Source organism: Vicia villosa, linkage group LG2 (genome assembly GCF_029867415.1).
Source record: "Vicia villosa cultivar HV-30 ecotype Madison, WI linkage group LG2, Vvil1.0, whole genome shotgun sequence".
NCBI classification, from domain to species: domain Eukaryota; kingdom Viridiplantae; phylum Streptophyta; class Magnoliopsida; order Fabales; family Fabaceae; genus Vicia; species Vicia villosa.
The window spans coordinates 125,203,294-125,224,404 of record NC_081181.1 but is presented as its reverse complement, the minus strand read 5'-3'; the positions used below and the strand labels follow the sequence as shown (position 1 = coordinate 125,224,404).

The following is a 21,111-nucleotide window of genomic DNA, read 5'->3' as shown; positions in this document are numbered from 1 at the left end:
GTATCCCGGACTAAATCAAACAACATCACCTGGATCGAAGTGCAGGTACATTACTTTTCACAAATTTGCTCATAATATTTATGCTACTTGGTAAAACAAGACAACTTATATAGAATCTTATTTGTTTTTCTATGTAGTGTCCGCTACAGCGTAACAGTTCAGACTGCGGATACTTTGTATTGAGGTTTATGAAAGAAATCATTCAGGCGAATCAATTAGAGATTCCTCCCACGGTATAAAGTTATAACTTAAGATAATTTCATATAATTTATTACATTTACCTAAATATATTATTCATATTATGTTTTTGTTTTATAGTACCTTGACGAATTCCGTGCTGCTGGGTACTCGAAGCTAAAGTTAGAAGAAATCAAAGAGGAATTGTGTCAATTTTATATTAAGCTATTTTTCATGCAGATTTGAACTATAATATTGTTGATTTTGTAATGATGTATATATATAATTTTGTAATGATGTATATATATAATTTTGGATATTATAATGGTATATATTAGTATATATATTGTCTTACTGATGGCTGAAATAATATAGTCGAAAATATATTACAGGTCGAAAATATATTACAGGTCGAAAATATTACAGGTCGAAAACATTACAGGTCGACTGGGAGGATTAAATTATAGGCTGCACATAAAAATACCTCATTTAGCAACTACAGCGCTTCTTAAAAGCGCTCTTAAAGGTCCACATACTAGAGCGCTTCTTAGTAAAAGCGCTGGCAAAGACCAGTAAAAAAGCAAAAAAAATTAAAAAATTACGCAGCATACAAAAGCGCTTTTGGAAAGCGCTCTGGTAGGCCCCCCTATGAGAGCGCTTTTTCTGGAAAAAGCGCTCTCATAGGGGGGCCTACCAGAGCGCTTTCCAAAAGCGCTTTTGTATGCTGCGTAATTTTTTAATTTTTTTTGCTTTTTTACTGGTCTTTGCCAGCGCTTTTACTAAGAAGCGCTCTTAAAGGGGGGTCTACCAGAGCGCTTTTTCCAGGAAAGCGCTCTAATAGGGGGTCCTACCAGAGCGCTTTTTCCAGGAAAGCGCTCTTAAAGGGGGGGTCTACCAGAGCGCTTTTAAAAGCGCTTTCGTAGCCTACGCCAGCGCTGGCTATGGCAGCGCTTTAAAGCGCTGTTAAAGGCCAAAAAAAGCGCTGTGAAAGCTGTTCCGTGTTGTAGTGATTCCTATAATGAGAAGAGCTGAAAGCAACGATGAAGTAGAAACAAAACTTCGACGAAGTAAACCAATAAGAGTTGCCAAAGACCATGGGTATGGTTATGTGGCCTATACAATATAAGAAGATTCAATAAATCTTCAAGAAGCCTTGTCATATCTAGATGCAAATTTTTGGCAAGAAGCTATTAACAATGAGATAGATTCTCTAGAATCTAATAAGATTTGGTACTTAGTAGACTTGTCTCTTGGTTGAAAACTAATCTGTTGTAAATGTGTTTTGAAAAAAAAACTAAAACCTGATGGAGCAATTGATAAATACAAGGCACATCTTGTAGCCAAAGGTTTTAGGCAAAAAGAAATTATAGATTTCTTCGATACCTTTTCTCCAGTCACTAGAATTTCATCCATTAAGGTGCCGATTTCAATTGGTGTTATTTATAACTTAATAGTACACCAAATGAATGTTAAAACAACTTTTTTTAAACTATGACTTAGAAGAAGAAATCTATATGGATCAACCAGAACGTTTTGTAATTCATGGGCAAGAAAACAAGGTTGTAAGTTAGATAAGTCTCTGTATGGTCTAAATTAATCTCCAAAGCAATGACATGAGAAGTTTGATAACTTAGTGATATCGAATGGGCACAAAGTAAATGAAAGTGACACATTTATTGTAAATTTGAGAATTACATTTGCGTTATCATATGTCTATATGTAGAAGATCTACTCATATTTGAATCAAACATTCATGCCGTTAATGATGTAAAATCATTGTTGAGCAACAACTTTGATATGAAAGACCTCGGAGGAGCGAGTGTGATTCTTGGATTCAAGATCACTAAATCCAAAAAAGGAATTTCTTTGGATCAATCTCATTATTTGGATAAGATCTTAAAGAAATATAATCACTTTGATTGCAAACCTGCCTGCACACCATATGATCCAAGTGTTAAAGTATTTAAGAACACTAGTGAAAGTGTCTGACATATAGAATATGCAAGCATCATTAGGAGTCTTAGGTATGCCACTAATTGTATTAGACTCGACATTGCATATATTGTAGGATTTTTGTGCAAATTTACTAGTATAACGAGTAATGAGCATTGACAAGCTATTGAGCGAGTAATGCGGTACCTTAAAATGACCATGAATCTCAATTTACACTATCTCAAATGATTTCCTGATGTACTTGAAGGATACAATGATGAAAACTGGAATACCTTATCAAATGATTCCGAAGTAACTAGTGGTTATATATTTAGTATAGCTGGAGGAGATGTACCTTGGACACCAAAGAAATAACTTATCTTGGCTCAGTCCATGAAAGAGTCTATGATGATATCATTAGCGACTGTTAGTAAAGAAGCAAGTTGGTTAAGATGCTTGCTAGTTGATATCCCTTTGTGGGAAAAACCCATGCCATATGTGTTTATCCACTACGATAGTACCACAACTATTGCAAAAATTGAGAACCATTATTATAATGGTAAAAGACGTCAAATTAAAAGAAAGCACAACACTATTAGAGACTGTATCTCTAAAGCAGCTGTAAGAGTGGATTTTGTATAAGTTGATGAAAATTTAGAAAATCCTTTGACGAAAGGATTATCTAGAGAGAAAGTCTATAATACATTCGAGAAGATGAGACTAATGCCTATAGAAAAATGAGTTGCTCATGATGGTAATCCAACCTAAATGACTAGAGATCCGAAGAAATAGGTTCAATGGGTAATAACAAGTTGTGAGTAATATGAGATGATCACGCGGAAATAAATAAGTAAAACATCAATCTTGAAGCAATAAGAAAATGAGATAATAGAAGCTCTTAATGAGATCTATACTCTGTATGAGGGAGTATCTATGCTACATAAGTACTCTTGATATATGCACTTATGTGATTGTGGAACTTAGGCAAGTTCCTATGAAATTTCGAGGCAGAATTCCCAGTGCCTTCACTAAACTGAGATACACGTGCAGGATTATTAAAGCACAGGCTATTATAATACACCTTAAGAAAAAGTTATGTGCGGATTTGATGTCTAAGATAGAGTTCAAGATAATTGTGTCACTCTTGTTGAATTGGAATCCTACTTGCTACAAAAAGGTTCAAGTCGTAGGCACATCTATTTATGCACAATCTTAGAAATGTTTGACGTTACTTCTGAAACATATTTTAAATCAAGTGGGGGATTGTTGGAACATGTAAATATTCCAATATGATAAAGTTGAAAAAATTGTTTAATTTCCATATTGTTAGAAAATTTTGCGTGTTCTGTGTGTTAAGTGAGAAATTTTTTTAAATCCCACATTGCTTAATTTTAATTCTTTGGTTAGCTCACTTCAATATAAGGAATTCACATGTTTCTTTCTAAAGCACGTCAAAAACTTATTTTAAAATTTTCATTTCTCACTCTCATAATTTGGTGTCTTTTGAATTGTTGAAGCGACAATTTCTCTTTTATTCCTTCTCATTTGCATTGAGAAATTATAAAGAATTATTTTTGGATTCTCTTTGGATTCTCTTTGGAGAATTAATTGAATTTCTCCTTTATTGAGAAATTATTGAGTGGTCAAATGACCATTATTGAATTCTCTTTTAGAATTATTTGAATTTCTTATTATTTGAGAAATTATTACGACCGATCTATATATCAGATACTACGAGTGATATTTATACCATATTTGACTGGGTTTTTGAACCATCAAATAATGTATTTCTAGATCAATTATCTACCATGTAAGTAGTAATCCTACAATATAGAACATAGTTGTTTTATCTTGGAGGCGACATAGTCAAGTGAATATTTTGCATAATTTTGAACAGTGCCACAAAATATCTTAAAGAATATAATTTAATCTGCGATTCGACTCGATAATTTTTTCAATGATAATATTTTTCAAAACCGTAAAAGAACATGAACAATGTACTAAAATATTGAATGTTAGAATTCTTAATTATTTTTTTAAATCCAAACTAAATTAAAAGAAAACGAAAAAGAAATAATTTGTGGATCATATAAAACATTTAAACTACTTATAAAACATCCAAACATATGTAGAATAGGGGGTTTTAAAAGTTGAATATTTTGAAACTTTTGATTCCGATTAACACTTTGATAATTCAAACTACTTATGAGATTGAGAATATTAGGAAGAAAAAAATATGTTCACCTAACATTTGGGACTCAATATCCATATAAACAACATTTTTAGGGTCTAAAACTCCTGCTTTACTTGCTGTCCCCTTGGATCCACTCCAAACATAGTTTTTATTTCCCGTTGTTTTTTTACTAGAATAGCTAAACATTCATCAGACAAACACAAGTAACACAACCACAGTTTCCTCGTAATGGAATCCATGCTCATGGTAGGACACACCACTTTGTGTCCGTCTTTGCCGTTGACGGTCCATATCAGAATCAGACCCACGAACACGGCCCCACTGCCTTTAAACACCTACCAGTACCAATCACCAACGACTCAAATATCATGACTTCCAAGTTTCATCAAATCTTATCCAACACCTTAATTGCACAGCAAATCATCTAAATACATATCAAAATTGATTTCACATATATTAATATTTACTTTGACAGCTAAGAAAAATATCCAATAAATTAATCCTACATCGTTTTGAGCGTAGTCGATTCCGTCCCACGTACTCTCATCGAAATCCACGCGTTACAAAAAGAATTGATTAATTATTAAATTAATTAATTAATTATTAAATTAATTAATATTAATATTCAGAAATTCAGCACGAAATCTTGTAAAGAAGCCACGCCAGCGAGATGCAGCGAAACTGGTTTTTTGTCGCTAAGAAAGGAAGAAAGATAGAAAATCCAAATTCAAAACATAAAAACAAACCACGTTCCCTAACTTAACCACTCTCCTTCAAACTCAAACTGTTACGTTATGCTTATTCCATTATTCCACTCCCACTTTCACAAGCCATAACCATAACAATAACAAACCCTCTTCCATTCCCAATGCCTTGAGGAGAAAAAGGGAAATTACATATAAAATCCCTTTTTCTCTCACTTTTCTCAGATTCCTAATATTCATCTTTACACCCGGCGCACGTTAACACCAACGCGATGGCGGAAACCGGCGCTGACGGAAACGGTTTTACATCTCTCCACGGCGACTTGGACTTGACGATAATTGCCGCTCGCCGGTTACCTAACATGGACATCGTCTCCGAGCGTTTCCGTCGCTGTGTTACCGCTTGCGATACTATTAAATACAATTCGACTTCTGATGCGGCGGAGGAGATCACTCATAAGGAGCACCGACATCGGAGAAAGATTATAACTAGTGATCCTTATGTCACTGTTATGGTGCCGCAAGCTACGGTTGCACGGACGCGAGTGCTTAAGAACTCGCCCAATCCTGAGTGGAAGGAACGGTTTTACATTCCGTTAGCACATTTGGTTGCCGATTTGGAGTTTCGTGTTAAGGATGATGATGTTTTTGGTTCTCAAACTATGGGGACAGTTAAGATTCCGGCTCAGCAAATTGCCACCGGCGAGGTTATTTCCGGTTGGTTTCCTATTCTTGGGACCAATGGTAAACCGGCAAAACCGGACACTGCGCTTCATTTGGAAATGAAGTTCACGCCGGTGGACCAGAATCCTCTTTACCTCCGGGGCATTGCGGCTGATCCCGAGCACAAAGGCGTGAGGCACACGTATTTTCCGGTGAGGAAGGGGAGTTTGGTGAGGCTTTACCAAGACGCACATTGTCCCCACGGGACTGTACCGGAGATTGAGCTTGATGATGGTAACGTTTATAAACCGGAGAATTGTTGGGAAGATATATGTTATGCTATAACAGAAGCTCATCACATGGTTTATTTAGTGGGTTGGTCAATCTACCATAAAGTGAAGCTTGTTAGGGAACCTTCTAGACCTCTGCCGCGAGGTGGGGATTTAACACTTGGTGAATTACTCAAGTATAAGTCTGAAGAAGGAGTGAGAGTTTTATTGCTTGTCTGGGATGACAAAACTTCCCATGATAAGCTCTTCTTCAAGTCGGTAAGAAACTTGGATGTTTGCATTCATCATTTTTTTGGCTGCTATACTATTGCTTATTGGGTTGTTTTCATGTTTTGGTTTAGACGGGAGTAATGGAGACTCATGATGAGGAAACAAAGAAGTTTTTCAAACATTCGTCTGTCATGTGTGTTTTGGCGCCTCGCTATGCTAGCAGTAAGATGAGCTTCATTAAGCAACAGGCAAGTATTGGTTGGTTAATATTTGTAGGTAGCAGTGTAATTTTCATTTTGTTGTTTCATTCATTTGATACCTAGCTAATGTATATTGTCGGGAAATAGAAATTTTTGAATAAATAGTCAGTGGAGTCGAATGTGAAATGTGTTTTGTGGTTTTAGCTCTAAATTGCGGGTATGTTTTTTTTGTTGTTGATTCAAAATGAAGTTAAAATATTTTTTTCTTATGAGTTATGATTTGGTTAAATGGTTTTAGGTCCTTTGAAAAAAACAATGTAGTGAAGTTGCTTGTGATATGATGTTATGCAGGTTGTTGGAACTGTCTTCACACACCACCAAAAATGTGTTATTGTGGACACACAAGCTTCTGGTAATAACAGAAGGATATCCACTTTTATAGGAGGTCTTGATTTGTGTGATGGTCGCTATGACACACCCGAGCATCGACTTTTTCGTGATCTCGATACTGTATTTGACGGTGATTTCCACAATCCTACATTTCCCGTAAGTTGTCATCCCAATTGGACAAATGAACATTGCATTTATTTCTTTTTATTTTGTTGGGACTGGAGATATCCCTGTATAAGCTCTTTCAATGGACTGTTTTCTGGTTACATTATTCATTATGTTTTGATTAAATCTCTATGAATATGAATTATAGTTATAGTATGTGATATATCATTGATAATGTCTTAATGAACCCCCTCAGTTACAGGGTTGAATTGGAGGGATACATGATTACTAGATTAGGTTGTTTGAGAAGTCTTGTTTAGATATAGTTAAGTTGGTTGAATGCTTTGTCACCAAGGATATCGAAATTAATAGAATTTATCTTTTGTAATATTATACGTGATGTCCCCTATAGTATTGGATCATAGGAGCTATGCCACCCCTATCTATCTATCATTCGGATTTGTTACCGCTTACCAGAACTTAAGATACCCTCCATTCTTACCCTAATAGTGGAGTGTACTACCTACACAAGACATTGATTGGAGTATCCTGATTGTGTTTTCTGCTTCCAAATAACAACCTAGAGTAATCCTTTTTGACGCACAATGTAGAACAATCTTAGTTATCCAATTTATTGGACTTTGTTTGATGGTTGAATGCTAGGGAAAAACCAATTGTAATTGTTAGCTCAAATATGTAATGTTTTTTTGTTTTTTTTTCCCCTCACTATCTTGCTTGTGTGGCCAACTTCTTTTGCACTGTACGTTTTTTTATTGATTTACTCTTTTCTAGAGTAGTCAATTACGAATAGCGGCGTGGAACGGCCGGTCCCAAAAGTGGGATAGCGTATAGCGGGATGACTGCAATTTAACCATTTTTTGGACAAATTACATATAATAGTTATAAACATATATTTACTGTAAAATTAAACAAAACTCAAACCCCATAATATATTCATAAATCAAAGCACAAAACTTAGTAAGAAACACTCTAAAACAACCAAGTTTTGATCGAAACTCTTAATCAACATCGACAAGTCTTAATTGAAAAATTACATCCCAAAATTCAAACTTACGTGCGCGGCGATGAAAAAAGGTTAAGGTTGAGCCTCAACTCAGATTTGATTAAAAAAAATCATAACTACCCTTAACTTTTTAAATTTAAGGGGTAATTTTGGTTTTTCAAAGGGGAAAAGGATGGTGGGCCAGAAACCTCTCCGGGCTGGGAACCGCTCCGCTCATCTATCTTGCTATTAACCTTATAGTGGTCGCGATAGTGTTTTGCACCGCTAAGTCTCTTCCTATAGCTGCCGGCCTCTAAGTCTCTTCCTATAGCTGCCGGCCTCTGCTATCCCGCTATAGCGCCGCTGTTGGCTGCTATTGACTACTCTGTTCTTTGCACACTTGTGCTTAGTCTAAATTATAGTAATAGATTTTTCATTTTCCAAATTAAGATAAAAATATCGTACAAGTTTTTATTATCTTGTATCGTTATTGTACATCTATGGATTATGCAGTAAAAAAGACAGGTTGCAGTTCTGCTTAGCTACCAATTTGCTATAGACAATATGGTTTAGTTATAACGTTGTAACACTTCTATTTCTTTTTCTCTCATTTTCTTTTTAATAATAAATGATACATAAACTGATTTATTGTAACTGCTCCCTGATTTTTTTGTTTTGTTTTTTGTGATAGTCTGGAACAAGGGCTCCTAGACAACCATGGCATGATTTGCACTGCAGAATTGATGGACCTGCTGCATATGATATTCTTATTAATTTTGAACAACGATGGAGAAAAGCAACTAAGTGGAAAGAGTTTGCATTTCTTTTTAAAAAAGCTTCTCAGTGGAATGACGATGCTTTAATAAGAGTAGAACGCATCTCATGGATATTAAGTCCTTCTCATCGTACCTCAAAGGATGATTATACAACTGTTCCAGGGGATGATCCTTTAGTATGTGTTTCTAAAGAAGATAATCCTGAAAACTGGCATGTCCAGGTGGGCAAAAAGCAAATTTGGTTTTGAGTAAATATTACTTGCATGCTATTCTTTCTTGATTTTGGAGATGATTCATTTCATCTTTGTTTTCCAACTCTTATTGGGCTACACGCAATTTTACAGATCTTCCGCTCCATTGACTCAGGATCCTTGAAAGGATTTCCCAAACGTGTTGATGTTGCTCTATCCCAGGTCTATTAACTGGCATTTTACTTCACTGTCCATCCTTTTATATCTGTACAGATATTGTTAACTTGGACGAGCTATGCAAAGAAGATGTTTATTGAGTTTGAGATTTTATGTATGAATTGATCTTAATCATATTTACATTTTTTGTATGCAGAATCTCATTTGTGCTAAAAATTTGGTTATAGACAAAAGCATTCAAACAGGGTACATCCAAGCTATCAGATCTGCTCAACATTTCATTTATATTGAAAACCAATACTTCATCGGATCTTCATATGCATGGCCATCTTACAAAGATGCAGGTTAGATTAAATGTTATGTTTATGAAAAACAGGATAACTGTATATATAAGTGAGGTGGTTTCCTCTGTTATGGACAAAAAAAATTGCTTAATGTTTTAATGTTAGGGGGAAATATTGAGTGTACATTAATTTTATAACCTACATTAATTTTAGTCAATGTCAAACTCATTGTTTTCTTTTGTGGTCAGGGGCTGATAATCTTATCCCAATGGAATTGGCACTGAAAATAGCTAGTAAAATCAGAGCTAATGAGAGGTTTGCTATTTATATTGTTTTACCAATGTGGCCAGAAGGTGATCCTAAATCTGGAGCTGTGCAAGAAATTCTTTTCTGGCAGGTATGTGATTATCTAATGTCAAAACTTATCTTAGAATTCTGGTTTGTTATCGGTGTGGTGGTATCTTATTAAAATCTAATTATTGTTCTCACGAATGGTTTCCAAACCTGTATTCAACTGTGCGAAATCTACCCGACATTTGAGGACTTTTCGGATTTATGAGTGAAAAAATAAAATAAAAATCAACAAAAAAACAAAGTGTTTATGCTCAGTTCTATGTTCTCTGTATACAGGGTCAGACAATGCAAATGATGTATACTGTTGTTGCTAAAGAATTGAAAGCAATGCAACTTAATGACGTGCACCCACAAGATTACCTCAATTTCTATTGCCTTGGTAATCGAGAAGACTTCAATGAAGAAAGCTCGGGCACAAATGGTGCACCGGTAAATTTTCCATATAAATAGTCCATTTTGTTTATGGCTTCAGCATATCAGATTCTTTTCTTCTAAGCATCTCTAAATTATAGTTCTTTAACATATTGTCAGATGAGATAAAATTGAGAGGAAAGTGATTCATTCCTTTCTAAAAAAATGTTGCAATGATTGAATTGATTCAGTTACAACTGAATATAGGTAGTTATACAGCCATCCTAATCCTACATCAAAGTTGCATTAACCCACACTCAGTCATAACTAACTTTTGGTTAGTTATGCCCACGTGGCAACAAATGGGAAAGTAAGCTTCTACTAAAACTACTTATCCCCCCTCCTCTGAAGATCAAGACGGGAATTCTGAGACAACAAAGCCGCCTTGAGTTTAGTCTTGAAGGTAACAAACTTGTCACTTGTCATTGGAGATAGGCTTGGTCAAAATATTTGCCTTTTGGTTAGCACCAGGAATGTACAGAACTAACAATTGTTTGGCTAGAACCTTCTCTCGAACAAAGAACAAAAGCCATGAAAGGAGTAAGGTTGTTGAGAGGATGTAGGGTGTAGAATCCTTTTTACTGCTTACCAATGGGAATTTTGCCATTCACTGACACACCTAATTCATAGAGTAAAGTAACTCAGTTCAGGTCTTGTGACAGTAGCATATTGAAAAGCCCTCATTGCTGACCTAAGCAGAGTAAGGTCATCAAAAGGTGCAGAGCCAACTTTTGAAAGTTTGGCAGTGGCATTCACGGGAGTAGATGTTGAGTTAGCATCTTGCATTAGTATCCTATGCAATAAACCCCGACTATACTTGGTTTGAGTCAATAGAAGAGACCCAAAGGACTGTTTCCTTATTTCAATACCAAGGAAGTAGTCTAAATCACCAAGTTGCTTCAGAGCAAACTGTTGGTGAAGTTTATTATTAGGGATGGTAGTCAAAAGACCAGGTGAGTTGCTGCTAGGAAGGATAATGTCATCCACATAGACCAGACCAAGAGATAAGAAGTGGATGATTAAGAGTTGAAGGTAAAAGTTGAGGGATCACATTTACTATTGTTTAAACCATATAGGTCCTTGTAAAGTTTGCAGACCATTGCACGATCAGATGAAATGAAGCCAACTGGCTGCTTCATATAGACATCTTCCTCAAGGAAGCTATTGAAAAAAACATTCTTTACATTAAGTTGCTTGATAGGCCACTTGTGAATGAGAGAGTCAAAGTGAGGATGAGTCTTATCGTGTGAGGCTGTATGACAAGTGAAAAGGTTCCATGAAAATCAAGAAAAAAAAATGGTGAAACCCTTTGCCAAATTACCTAGCCTTGTATTTATTTATGGAACCATCAATGTTTTTCTTTATGCGAAATTACCATTTGCACCCAATAGCTTTTCTGATAGTGAGGGTAGGGGTAGGGAAACAAGGGTTCATGTTTGGTTTTTTATGATGGCATTATATTCACCTTTCATAGAAGACAACCATTAGGTTCATAATTGGTACGGAAGATAGAGGGATAAATTTTATGGGTAGAGATGTCTCGCTTGATTCCGGTTTGCATAGGATGGGTATTGTTAGGTTGAGGTAAATATATAGGAGTGGAATTCAATGGGGATGCTGAGGGTGAAGATGAGCTAAATTTGGATGTTGGAGAAGACTCGGATGTGATTATGGTTGATGTAGTAGGGAGAGGGGTTGGTTTAGGTATAGGTAATGGATAGGGATTGAGAACAAGTGCTTCAAGAGTACACAGATGTAAGGAGGGGATGGCATTAGAAGTAGGTGATTGAGATGACAATGGAGAGGAGAACTAGATGACTTAGGAAACTTAGGAGACTTATGTTCAAATCTAGGTTGTTAATCTCAGATAGTGGCTCGTAGCACTGGACCCCTTAAATGCTATAGTGGCATAACGGATAGCGGGATGACCGCTATTGTGAGCTTTAAAAACCAAGGTAAATACTTGACATGAATACATGAATACTTAAAATAAGTTTCAATAACATACCTAATGTTTTAAAAATACAAGTTGCAACAAAATACATAAATTCCAACAACACCACAATATAAGTTCTCATCAAAATCAAATTATAAATGTGCTCAAAATGACTAAACCAAATTCTAAACGTAAACAAAATGACTAAGTCACATCAGCCTCATTTTCACTTCTAAGTTCCACCACATTAATATCATCTTACTCATCATTTGATTCAACTTCAAACTCTTCTTCTTCCACCTCTAACTCCTCATCTCTGTTAGACACGAATGTAGCATGTTTTGAGTTATGTTTAGTAACTCTTACTGTGTTAACCGCTTGCTAATTTTTAGGTTAAGAAAGTGGAAGAAGCAAATTTGTGAAGAGAGAGAGAACAAAAACTTAGATTCTACCGTTTGCTGAATTTGAGTGAAGCTGAGTTTTAGTCGTTGCTGATTTTTAGGTTGAGAAGAAGTGGACGAAGCAAATTCGCAATGAGAGAGAACGGTAACAAGTTCCACCATTTTCTGAATTTGAGTGAAGAGAGAAATGATAATGACCTAAAGCATCAATATCTTATTTTATAATAAAAGGAAAAAATACCAATTTTCCCTTAAAAAAATTAAAATTACAATATTGCCCTCATCTTCACAATAGCAGTCTTGAAAGCGTTACAAAACCGCTATTACGCCGCCATGACTTCCTAAATAGTGGCCGTTATTTCCGCTATTGCGAATAGCGGTTAGCAGGCCAAAAGCGTAATGCTGAGGTCCTGAACTGCTACGTTATACCGCGCTATCGACAACCTAGGCTCAAATAAATGAAGACATGGAAAGAGTGATTCATTAAACAAGACATCTTTGGAAATATACAATTGCCATTAGGAAATAGACACTTATAGTTTTTATGAAGGTGGAATAGCCTAAGGACAAACATTCATGGGATCTAGCGCTATCGACAACCTAGGCTCAAATAAATGAAGACATGGAAAGAGTGATTCATTAAACAAGACATCTTTGGAGATATACAATTGCCATTAGGAAATAGACACTTATAGTCTTTATGAAGGTGGAATAGCCTAAGGACAAACATTCATGGGATCTAAAGTCAAACTTATGAGAGTTTATAGGACCCGAGGAAGGGAAAGCAAGCACAACCAAATGCTTTTAAGAGTTTGTAGTCCAGAGGTTGGCCAAAATGAGTAAACTAGGGTGTGGCTTGATGGAGGGAAGTGGTGGGTAGTGTGTTTATGAGAAAACAAAAGTGTCAAAGCATGGTTCAGTATTTTAAGGGAAGAGGCGCATGGCTAAGTAGGATAAGGCCAATATCCACAATGTGTCTACGTTTTCTCTCTATTACACCATTTTGATGTTAAATATGGAGACAAATTAGTTTGTGTATAATGTCAATGTCTCTAAGAAACTTGGTAAAGGGTCTAAATTCACCAGCCCAATCAGTTTGTAAGGACTTAATGGGGAGGCCGAATTGAAGCTCAACCATATTTATTAACTGTTTAAAAACTAAAAAAGCATTAGATGATTTGAATGGGGCAAGGCCCTATATTTGTTCTAATGGTGTGTTGTAGTGAGTGTATGAAGGTGGAGAGTGAAGTTTGTGTGCTTTTCCCACACAACAAGCCGAACAAAACATAAAATTATTTTTATTTCTTGAAATTGGAATGTTACATTAATGAAGAATAAGATATAAAGTGTTTTCATTAGGATGACCTAACCTTAAATGACAAAGAAAATAAGAGCTTCATGACATAATGTCAACACGAGTACTAGATGAATTACAAACAAAAGTATTATAAGTGTTATGTGAAGCTAGCCAAGAGGCTAGGCTTGAAGAATGCATTTGAAGACTTGAGAATTCATTGAGTTCATCTGGTCCTATTGAACCTTCTAGCAAGATAGAATCAATGGCATGAGATTTAACAAAATGATTAGGATAAAATCAAAATATACAAAGTTATCTTTAGCAAATTTATACACACAGATAAAATTTTTGGTAACGGAAGGAACATGAAGTAAGTTGTGCATAACTTAAGGAACATTAAGATTAGGAACATTAAGATTACAAGGAGAGGTGAAATGAGGGGAACTGGAAGATAGAAATGAAAAACCTTGGCCATTGCCTATGAAGATCCGCTCTTGTCCTTCCAAGGGCATTTGTTGGTGAATGTTTCGTAAACTATTCGTCACGTGATAGGAAGCACCGGAGTCATAGAATCGGGATGGATTGGGACGGGGGAAGTGTTGTGATCATGGCATTAGGTGTCGGGAAATTTTGAGGCATAGTAGAGTGGGGTGGAAGTTGGGGACGAATCCATGTGTTTGGAAAGCCATAGTATAAACCTTTAGGTGCATTTAAGCTTGCATAAGGTGCTTCAAGGCTTGTGTAATTTTGAAAATCATCAGGAAGAGGTGCTTGATAATGTTGATTGAAGCGTGGTTGCACATAGTAACAGTATGACCAAATTTGAAACAAACTTGACATTGGATATTGTTGAACCTGCCACGGCCGTGTTCGCCACAACCACGACCAACTCCACCATAGCGGTGGTTGCATATAGTAGCATTATTGCCAAATTTGAAGTGAACTTGACATTGGATATTGTTGAACCTGCCACGGCCATGTTCGCCATGACCATGGCCAATTCCACCATGGCCCGAGAAATTGAGCACTAAGGCATTGTTATCTAGTGCTTGCATCGCCTAATGCTCACCCTGAGGAGCAGAGGGAATTGCTGGGGGGAATCAACAAGACTCTTTGTTTGTGTTATAGATTGATTGAAGTTGTTTTAGAAACAGTGAATTTCTTGAACTTTTTAAGATGCATTTCACGCGCAAGGAGAGCTTCAACTTCCTCAAGTTGAATCGATTCAAATTTACATTCAACAACAAAAACTATTGACTAAAGTCATGTGGTAGACCTTAAAGAATCACATCAATATGTTGTGAAGGAGGAAGAGGATCACCTAGGAAGCAAGAGAGTCAATCAACGCCTTGATTCAAAGGAGATACTCTTCACCAGTACAATGTGATATAGAGTCGTTGCTCGCAATTTAGAGGGTTGCCGACGAACACAAATGAACTTTTTGAAATATGCATGGATGCAATCTCAAAGCTGATGAGCACGAAGGCAGCCAACGACTCTGGTCATGGTTGTGAGGACTGAAGCCATGAGAGCAACTACTGATCTTGTGTGATCCAAGGACAATACACAGGATTTTCAGTTCCTACATTTTGATCAGAAATTGAAAGGCACTGAGTTGGAATGTCAGAAGAAAAGGAATCAATTGAAGGTTGTGACCGTTGGTCATAGGCTCAACTTGTTGACGCCATATGAGAAAAGAAATTCTCATCTAATTTCTCTGATATTTTGAGTTAAATGAGATAAAATTGAGGAATCAGATGAGAATTTTTTTCTCATATGGCGTCGTCAACAAGTTGAGCCCATGTGTTACAATGACTGAATTGATTCAGTTACAACTGAATATTGGTAGTTATATAGCTAGTCTAGTCCTACACCAAAGTTGCCTTATCCTACACTCAGTCATAACTTATTTTTGGTTAGTTATGCCACGGTGGCAACATATGAGAAGGGAAGCTACTAAAACTACTCATCTCCCAATTATCTACTATAGATAAGGAATTCTTCTTCATATAGACAACAATGGTTGTAGGTATCTCTTGCCATTATTATCACCAATGCGATTATGTATTTAAAAGGCTGATTTTCCTTTGCTCAAAGCTCTGTACTATCTACTGTTGATAAAAATTGGTTACTTCTTCCAATATATATGGCCATTTATTGATGGTGTTTTTCACTTTGGTATTGAATTTCATGTAGTTTTGGTATAAAGTATTAACCATTTTGAGATCAAACAAACTTAACTAAAATCTTTTAGGTTTATCTCTTTACATGTTTCTTTGGCTTTGGAAAATAACAAACAAATATTGAATTTTCACAGTTCGGTCATCAACCACCCTATAATCTCCCTCTTCAGTTCTTAACTTAGATATGCCCTAACATGAAATCTGTTGGCTTTTTCTTTCACCGTGTATATGAAATGTAGAACTTGACACATATAAATAGATACATGTCTTTTAATTTGCTTGCTCAAATTTACAAAACTGGTTTGTAAGGTGAGGGCTGCTCAAGCTGTATAATCACTGCACATGCTATATCACTTAGTATTGTGGGGCTAAATTCGCCCTTTTACACCCAACATAATGAAGGTGTTCGAGGATGCAATGAAGGCAACCCAAATGCCGCAGTGTTGGACTACTAGGAACGGGCCATTAGCCTGAAGTGTGAACAGCGCAGTAAGCCTAACCACAAATCTAGCATAGGCTCTGATATCATTTTTGGGTTTATGTTTGGTCTAATTCAACCTTACAAAACCGGCTTGTAAGGTGAGGGTTGCCCAAATTTTTCACACACTATATAGGTCCTATCTCTAGGCAATTCGGGACTAAATTCACCCATTTTCACCCAACACAGTGAAGGAGTTGGGGACTGCAATGAAGGCCCAAATGCCGCAATTAGACGGCTGGAGGCAGACAGCTATGACGGAATTTCCAACAATGATCAAATTGTAAAAAATGCTGAAATTTGTGTTGGGCCAAATATTTGTTAAGATTATAGAAAAGGAAAGCACATATAACTTGATAATATATTTTTAACACATTTTAATAGTTGAGTATGAGGATAGATTTTCCTTTATGCTATTCAGATGGTAGATGGTGTTTTACAATTAATCCGACAAAACAATTTTTTCTTTTTCTTGTGATTATATATTACCGTTTACATGATTCTTATAATATCCAAATTCTACCTGACTTTTGAATTACTTATCTTAAATGGTAGACATTGATCACCGATAGGTTGTGATTTTCTTGGTCAGATCTCCGGAGCATATAAATATCGCCGAAATATGATTTATGTGCATGCCAAGGGGATGATCGTGGATGATGAATATGTTATAGTGGGATCTGCTAACATAAACCAAAGATCTATGGCTGGTACTAAAGATACTGAGATAGCTATGGGTTCATATCAACCTCATTACACATGGTCTGCGAGGAAAAGACATCCACACGGACAGGTTCGTATTTATCAATTAGCTTTATTATTTTAAGTTCTATCAGCAACTTTTCTATTTGAAAATTATGTAATTTTGCAACTTTTCTATCTGGAAATTACGTAATATTGCAACTTTTCTTATCTCTTATGCATATCTGTGATGGTTTTTATTGTTGCAGATTTATGGTTACAGAATGTCACTTTGGGCAGAACATCTTGGAATGTTAGATGAAACTTTTAAAGAGCCGGAGAGATTGGAGTGTGTACGGAAAGTGAATGAAATTGCAAACAATAATTGGAGAATTTACTCTTCTGACGAATTGTCACTTATACAGGGACATCTTCTTAAGTATCCCGTAAAAATTGATTCTGATGGGCTGGTCAGCTCATTACCTGACTGTGACAGTTTCCCTGATGCCGGTGGTAAGATATTGGGGGCTCATTCCGCCACAATTCCAGATATCCTAACAACATAAACTCCTGAATTCATTTGAAGTTTTGGTGAATATTTGTTGCGTGCCTCTTCATAGGGAATAACATTGGAGTGAAATGTTTTGTTTTCTAAAGTTGATTGTTCAAATCATTGGTAAACCTTTTACATAGGTAACAATCCATATTTGTAAAAAAGATGACTAATTTGTATATTATTGTGTCAATTGTATTGTAGATTGTTTGTCAATTGTATGACTACTATGTGTGGTAATAGTTTTCTGCAACTTAATTTGCACTCAACACACTTTGCTCCTAAATTTAAATTAGTGGTTCCTTTATAGCAGGGGTGTATATGGGCCGGTTTGAATTGGGTTTGGCCAAATGCAATATACAATCCATATTGGACACTCTGGTTTTGGTGATGTAAATTAACCACCCATTACATTAATGAGCCGATTTGGACAAATCCACTAATTTTCGGGTTGGGTTGGGTAGTGGGTTCCCCAAATAAGTTTTTTTTTTTTGCTTATTAACATTAAAGGACTAAATGATGAGTCATCATATATTTTTCATAAAAGTTACTCAAAATTTGTATCTTAAAAAAAATAGATAATCTATTTTTACTATTATATAATAGTAATAATAGTAATAATAAATGATGATATCAACTAATAAAAATGATTATAAAATACTAGTAACAAAATAAACTTGCAAGACATAAAATTGTATTAGCATTAAAATAACAAAAAGGTGAAACATTCAAAATTAGTTAATGTCATGGTTCACTAAAATAGTAAATGTTAAGAGACTAAATTTATAGCAGCTAAGTTAATATTCATCAAAATTATTAAAATTGTAATAATAAATATTTGATTAGCGAGTCAATGGGTCTTTTGGGTTTGAGTTTTACCCGAGAACCCGATTTTTAATAGAATTTTTAGTTTTAAAACTCATATCCACCCAATTATCCGACCCAACCCACTATTTTGGATTTTCTTGAGTGGGTTTGACTAGGTTTTGTGGGTTGACCCAAACTATGTACACCCGTACTTTATAGGATCATACCTGGATTCTAACTTTCTATTGGAAATCCTACATTGGATTAAAATTGGGTAAGTTTAACACAGTGTTACCCTAGGATTTCGACTTACCAATAAATGGGCAACTGGGGCTCAAAATTGGTAATTGGGCCTCAATTTGGTAGAAAAGCCCTAAATTGGTAATTGGGCCTCAATTAAATAATTACATTGCCATTTGGGTCGAAGTGGTTCGACTAAGTAACGCTTAGTAGTCGAAGCTGTTCGACTAGAAAGATTATCAGAGGCTTCAGCGTTCGATCAGAAGTATGCGAAGACTTAAGAATTTTGCTGCAGAAACTGAAGTGGAAGTCGAGAGGTATTAGAAGTTAAAAGGAGACAGTTTTCAGCAGTTACAAGAGACGAGTGGAGGTCTCACAGTTTAAGATCTTGCATGTCAAAGACACGTGTTGACTGATAATCAGTCGACCGTTATTAGTAGTTATTTTATTTTACTATTTAAGCAAGTTCCATAGGAATAGTTAGGGGTCCGCATTTTCTACATAAACACAAGTAAACTCAAATCTCTGTGCAATAATGAGTAAAGAGTGCAACCTTGGAATGTATGTATGCGTACCAGTTTGATTTATGCAATCATTTTGCTTTATATCTTCATCTTTCAGTGTGCATTTACTGCCTTTTTTATTGCTTTGATTTACTTTAAAGCCTTTAATTTCAGTGTTTTATTTTTATTTTGAAGTCACTGTTACATTCAATACAAACCAGATACACATAATATAACAAAATAAAGCAATTAGTCCTGGAGTATTCTAGTTGATTCCGCAAAAGTAACCTTTAAAAAGGAAACTAGCGCTTGTTTACCATTTTTCTGGGTAAACAAATTGGCACGCCCAGTGGGACCCGTCAATTGCTGTTTGTTTTATATTTGTTAGTATAATAGTTATGTATGATATTAAGAAGTGGTCGAAAATTAACTAACATGGCTGAAGTTAATACAAATAATTCTGATCTTTCTGGAAATCAAGGGGTTGTTCTAACCGGAACAACACCACAAAGTGCCGCAGATTCATCCCCAGTTAGAACAACAAATACTGGTGGATCGACGGCAGCAATATTGGTATCATCACCAACGAATGTACGGTCACCGTTTAATCCGTTACGACCGCCATTTCATGGAATGATGTCTCCATCAGGTTTTAACCCTCAGTTTGGAATGCCCACGTCTATGATGCAAGGTTTGCACACAAATCCTTCATTATATTCTGACAGCATGATGGCTACAAGCACATCAAATCCAGGGGGTCGACCTATAGGCATAGGATATAATCACCAGGCTTTGCCATCTTTAAGTACTACGTCAATGTTGTCAATTCGACAACAAATAGACGAAAGTAATCATGAAATGGTGAATGCCCTTACTCAACAAATGGGAACTGTTTTTACTCCCATGATAAATAACACGAACCAAAGTTATGGAATATTGGCTGGACAAATGGCCAGAATTGCAGATTTCTTTGGAGCGCCCCCACAACCAAATCTTTCGACAACTCAAGGGTCGAATGTGAGAGGGGTCGAACCTATAGGACAAGGAGATCAAATTGAGCAAGAGATCCCTAGAATAGTACAAAGGCATCAAGATGCTGACCAGGTTCTTAGGAACATCCAGCAAGATGTCAATGTTGGACACAGTAATATCTCTAATGTAGTCGAACAAATTTTAGTTCAGAATGGAATAAATGTAGGTTTGCATAGACCAAATTTCGTTTCCCCGTTGTCAGAATACGTAAGGCAAACAGAATTGCCTAGGGGGTGGAAAGTCCCAAAATTCACCAAATTTGCTGGTGAGACTGGAGAGTCGACGGTCGAACATATTGCTAGGTTCCAGACAAAGGCTGGAGAAATAGCAAACAATGAAAATCTAAAGATGAAGTATTTTCCAAGTTCTTTAACAAAAAATGCATTTACTTGGTTCACGACCTTATCTCCACAATCTTTGTTCTCCTTGAACCAATTAGAACGATTGTTCCATGAACAATTTTATATGGGACAGTCGAAAATTAGTTTGAAAGAATTAGCTGGAGTTAGGCGAAAGGGTACAGAACCAGTCGATGACTATCTAAACCGTTTTAGGTTACTGAAAGCTAGATGTTTCACACAAATTCCTGAACATGAGTTAGTGGAAATGGCTGCAGGTGGGTTAGATTATTCCATAAGGAAGAAATTAGACACCCAACATTTGAGAGATATGGCACAACTGGAAGATAGAGTACGCCAGGTCGAAAGGCTAAAAGCTGAAAAAGCCAGAGCTAGTAAATATCATAAGAAAGAAAAGATAGCTCATGTCACTACAAGTGAGTTCGACTCTACTAGCGATAGTGAATACGAAGAGGGAGAGGTCAACGTGGCTGAATTAAAGCCAGGACCACCATATATTTGTAAATTGCTCAAGCCCTCAAAAGATAAAAATCTGATTGAAAGTAAAAATGAAAATTTTTCTAGTAAAACGTATTCATTT

General features: G+C 36.0%; 1 protein-coding gene across 1 annotated transcript; it reads left to right on the top strand.

Annotated features, from left to right (window-relative positions):
• The first annotated feature begins 4,958 nt into the window (after positions 1-4,958).
• On the top strand, positions 4,959-17,793 carry LOC131651998 (phospholipase D delta). Its single transcript, XM_058921756.1, has 10 exons — positions 4,959-6,218; positions 6,302-6,418; positions 6,722-6,916; positions 8,560-8,865; positions 8,989-9,057; positions 9,209-9,356; positions 9,545-9,693; positions 9,927-10,079; positions 16,949-17,149; positions 17,307-17,793. The coding sequence occupies exons 1-10, from the start codon at positions 5,280-5,282 to the stop codon at positions 17,601-17,603; spliced, it is 2,574 nt and encodes an 857-aa protein (XP_058777739.1). The 5' UTR covers positions 4,959-5,279; the 3' UTR covers positions 17,604-17,793.
• The last annotated feature ends 3,318 nt before the right edge of the window (positions 17,794-21,111 follow it).

What these genes read in the sequence shown, in the direction of transcription:
- LOC131651998 (XM_058921756.1), top strand. Translation starts at nt 5,280, where the DNA reads ATGGCGGAAACCGGCGCTGACGGAAACGGTTTTACATCTCTCCACGGC. An exon ending in TGAGCTTCATTAAGCAACAG is followed by an intron (nt 6,419 to 6,721) that starts GCAAGTATTGGT and finishes GATGTTATGCAG; the next exon opens with GTTGTTGGAACTGTCTTCAC. An exon ending in TTGATGTTGCTCTATCCCAG is followed by an intron (nt 9,058 to 9,208) that starts GTCTATTAACTG and finishes TTTTGTATGCAG; the next exon opens with AATCTCATTTGTGCTAAAAA.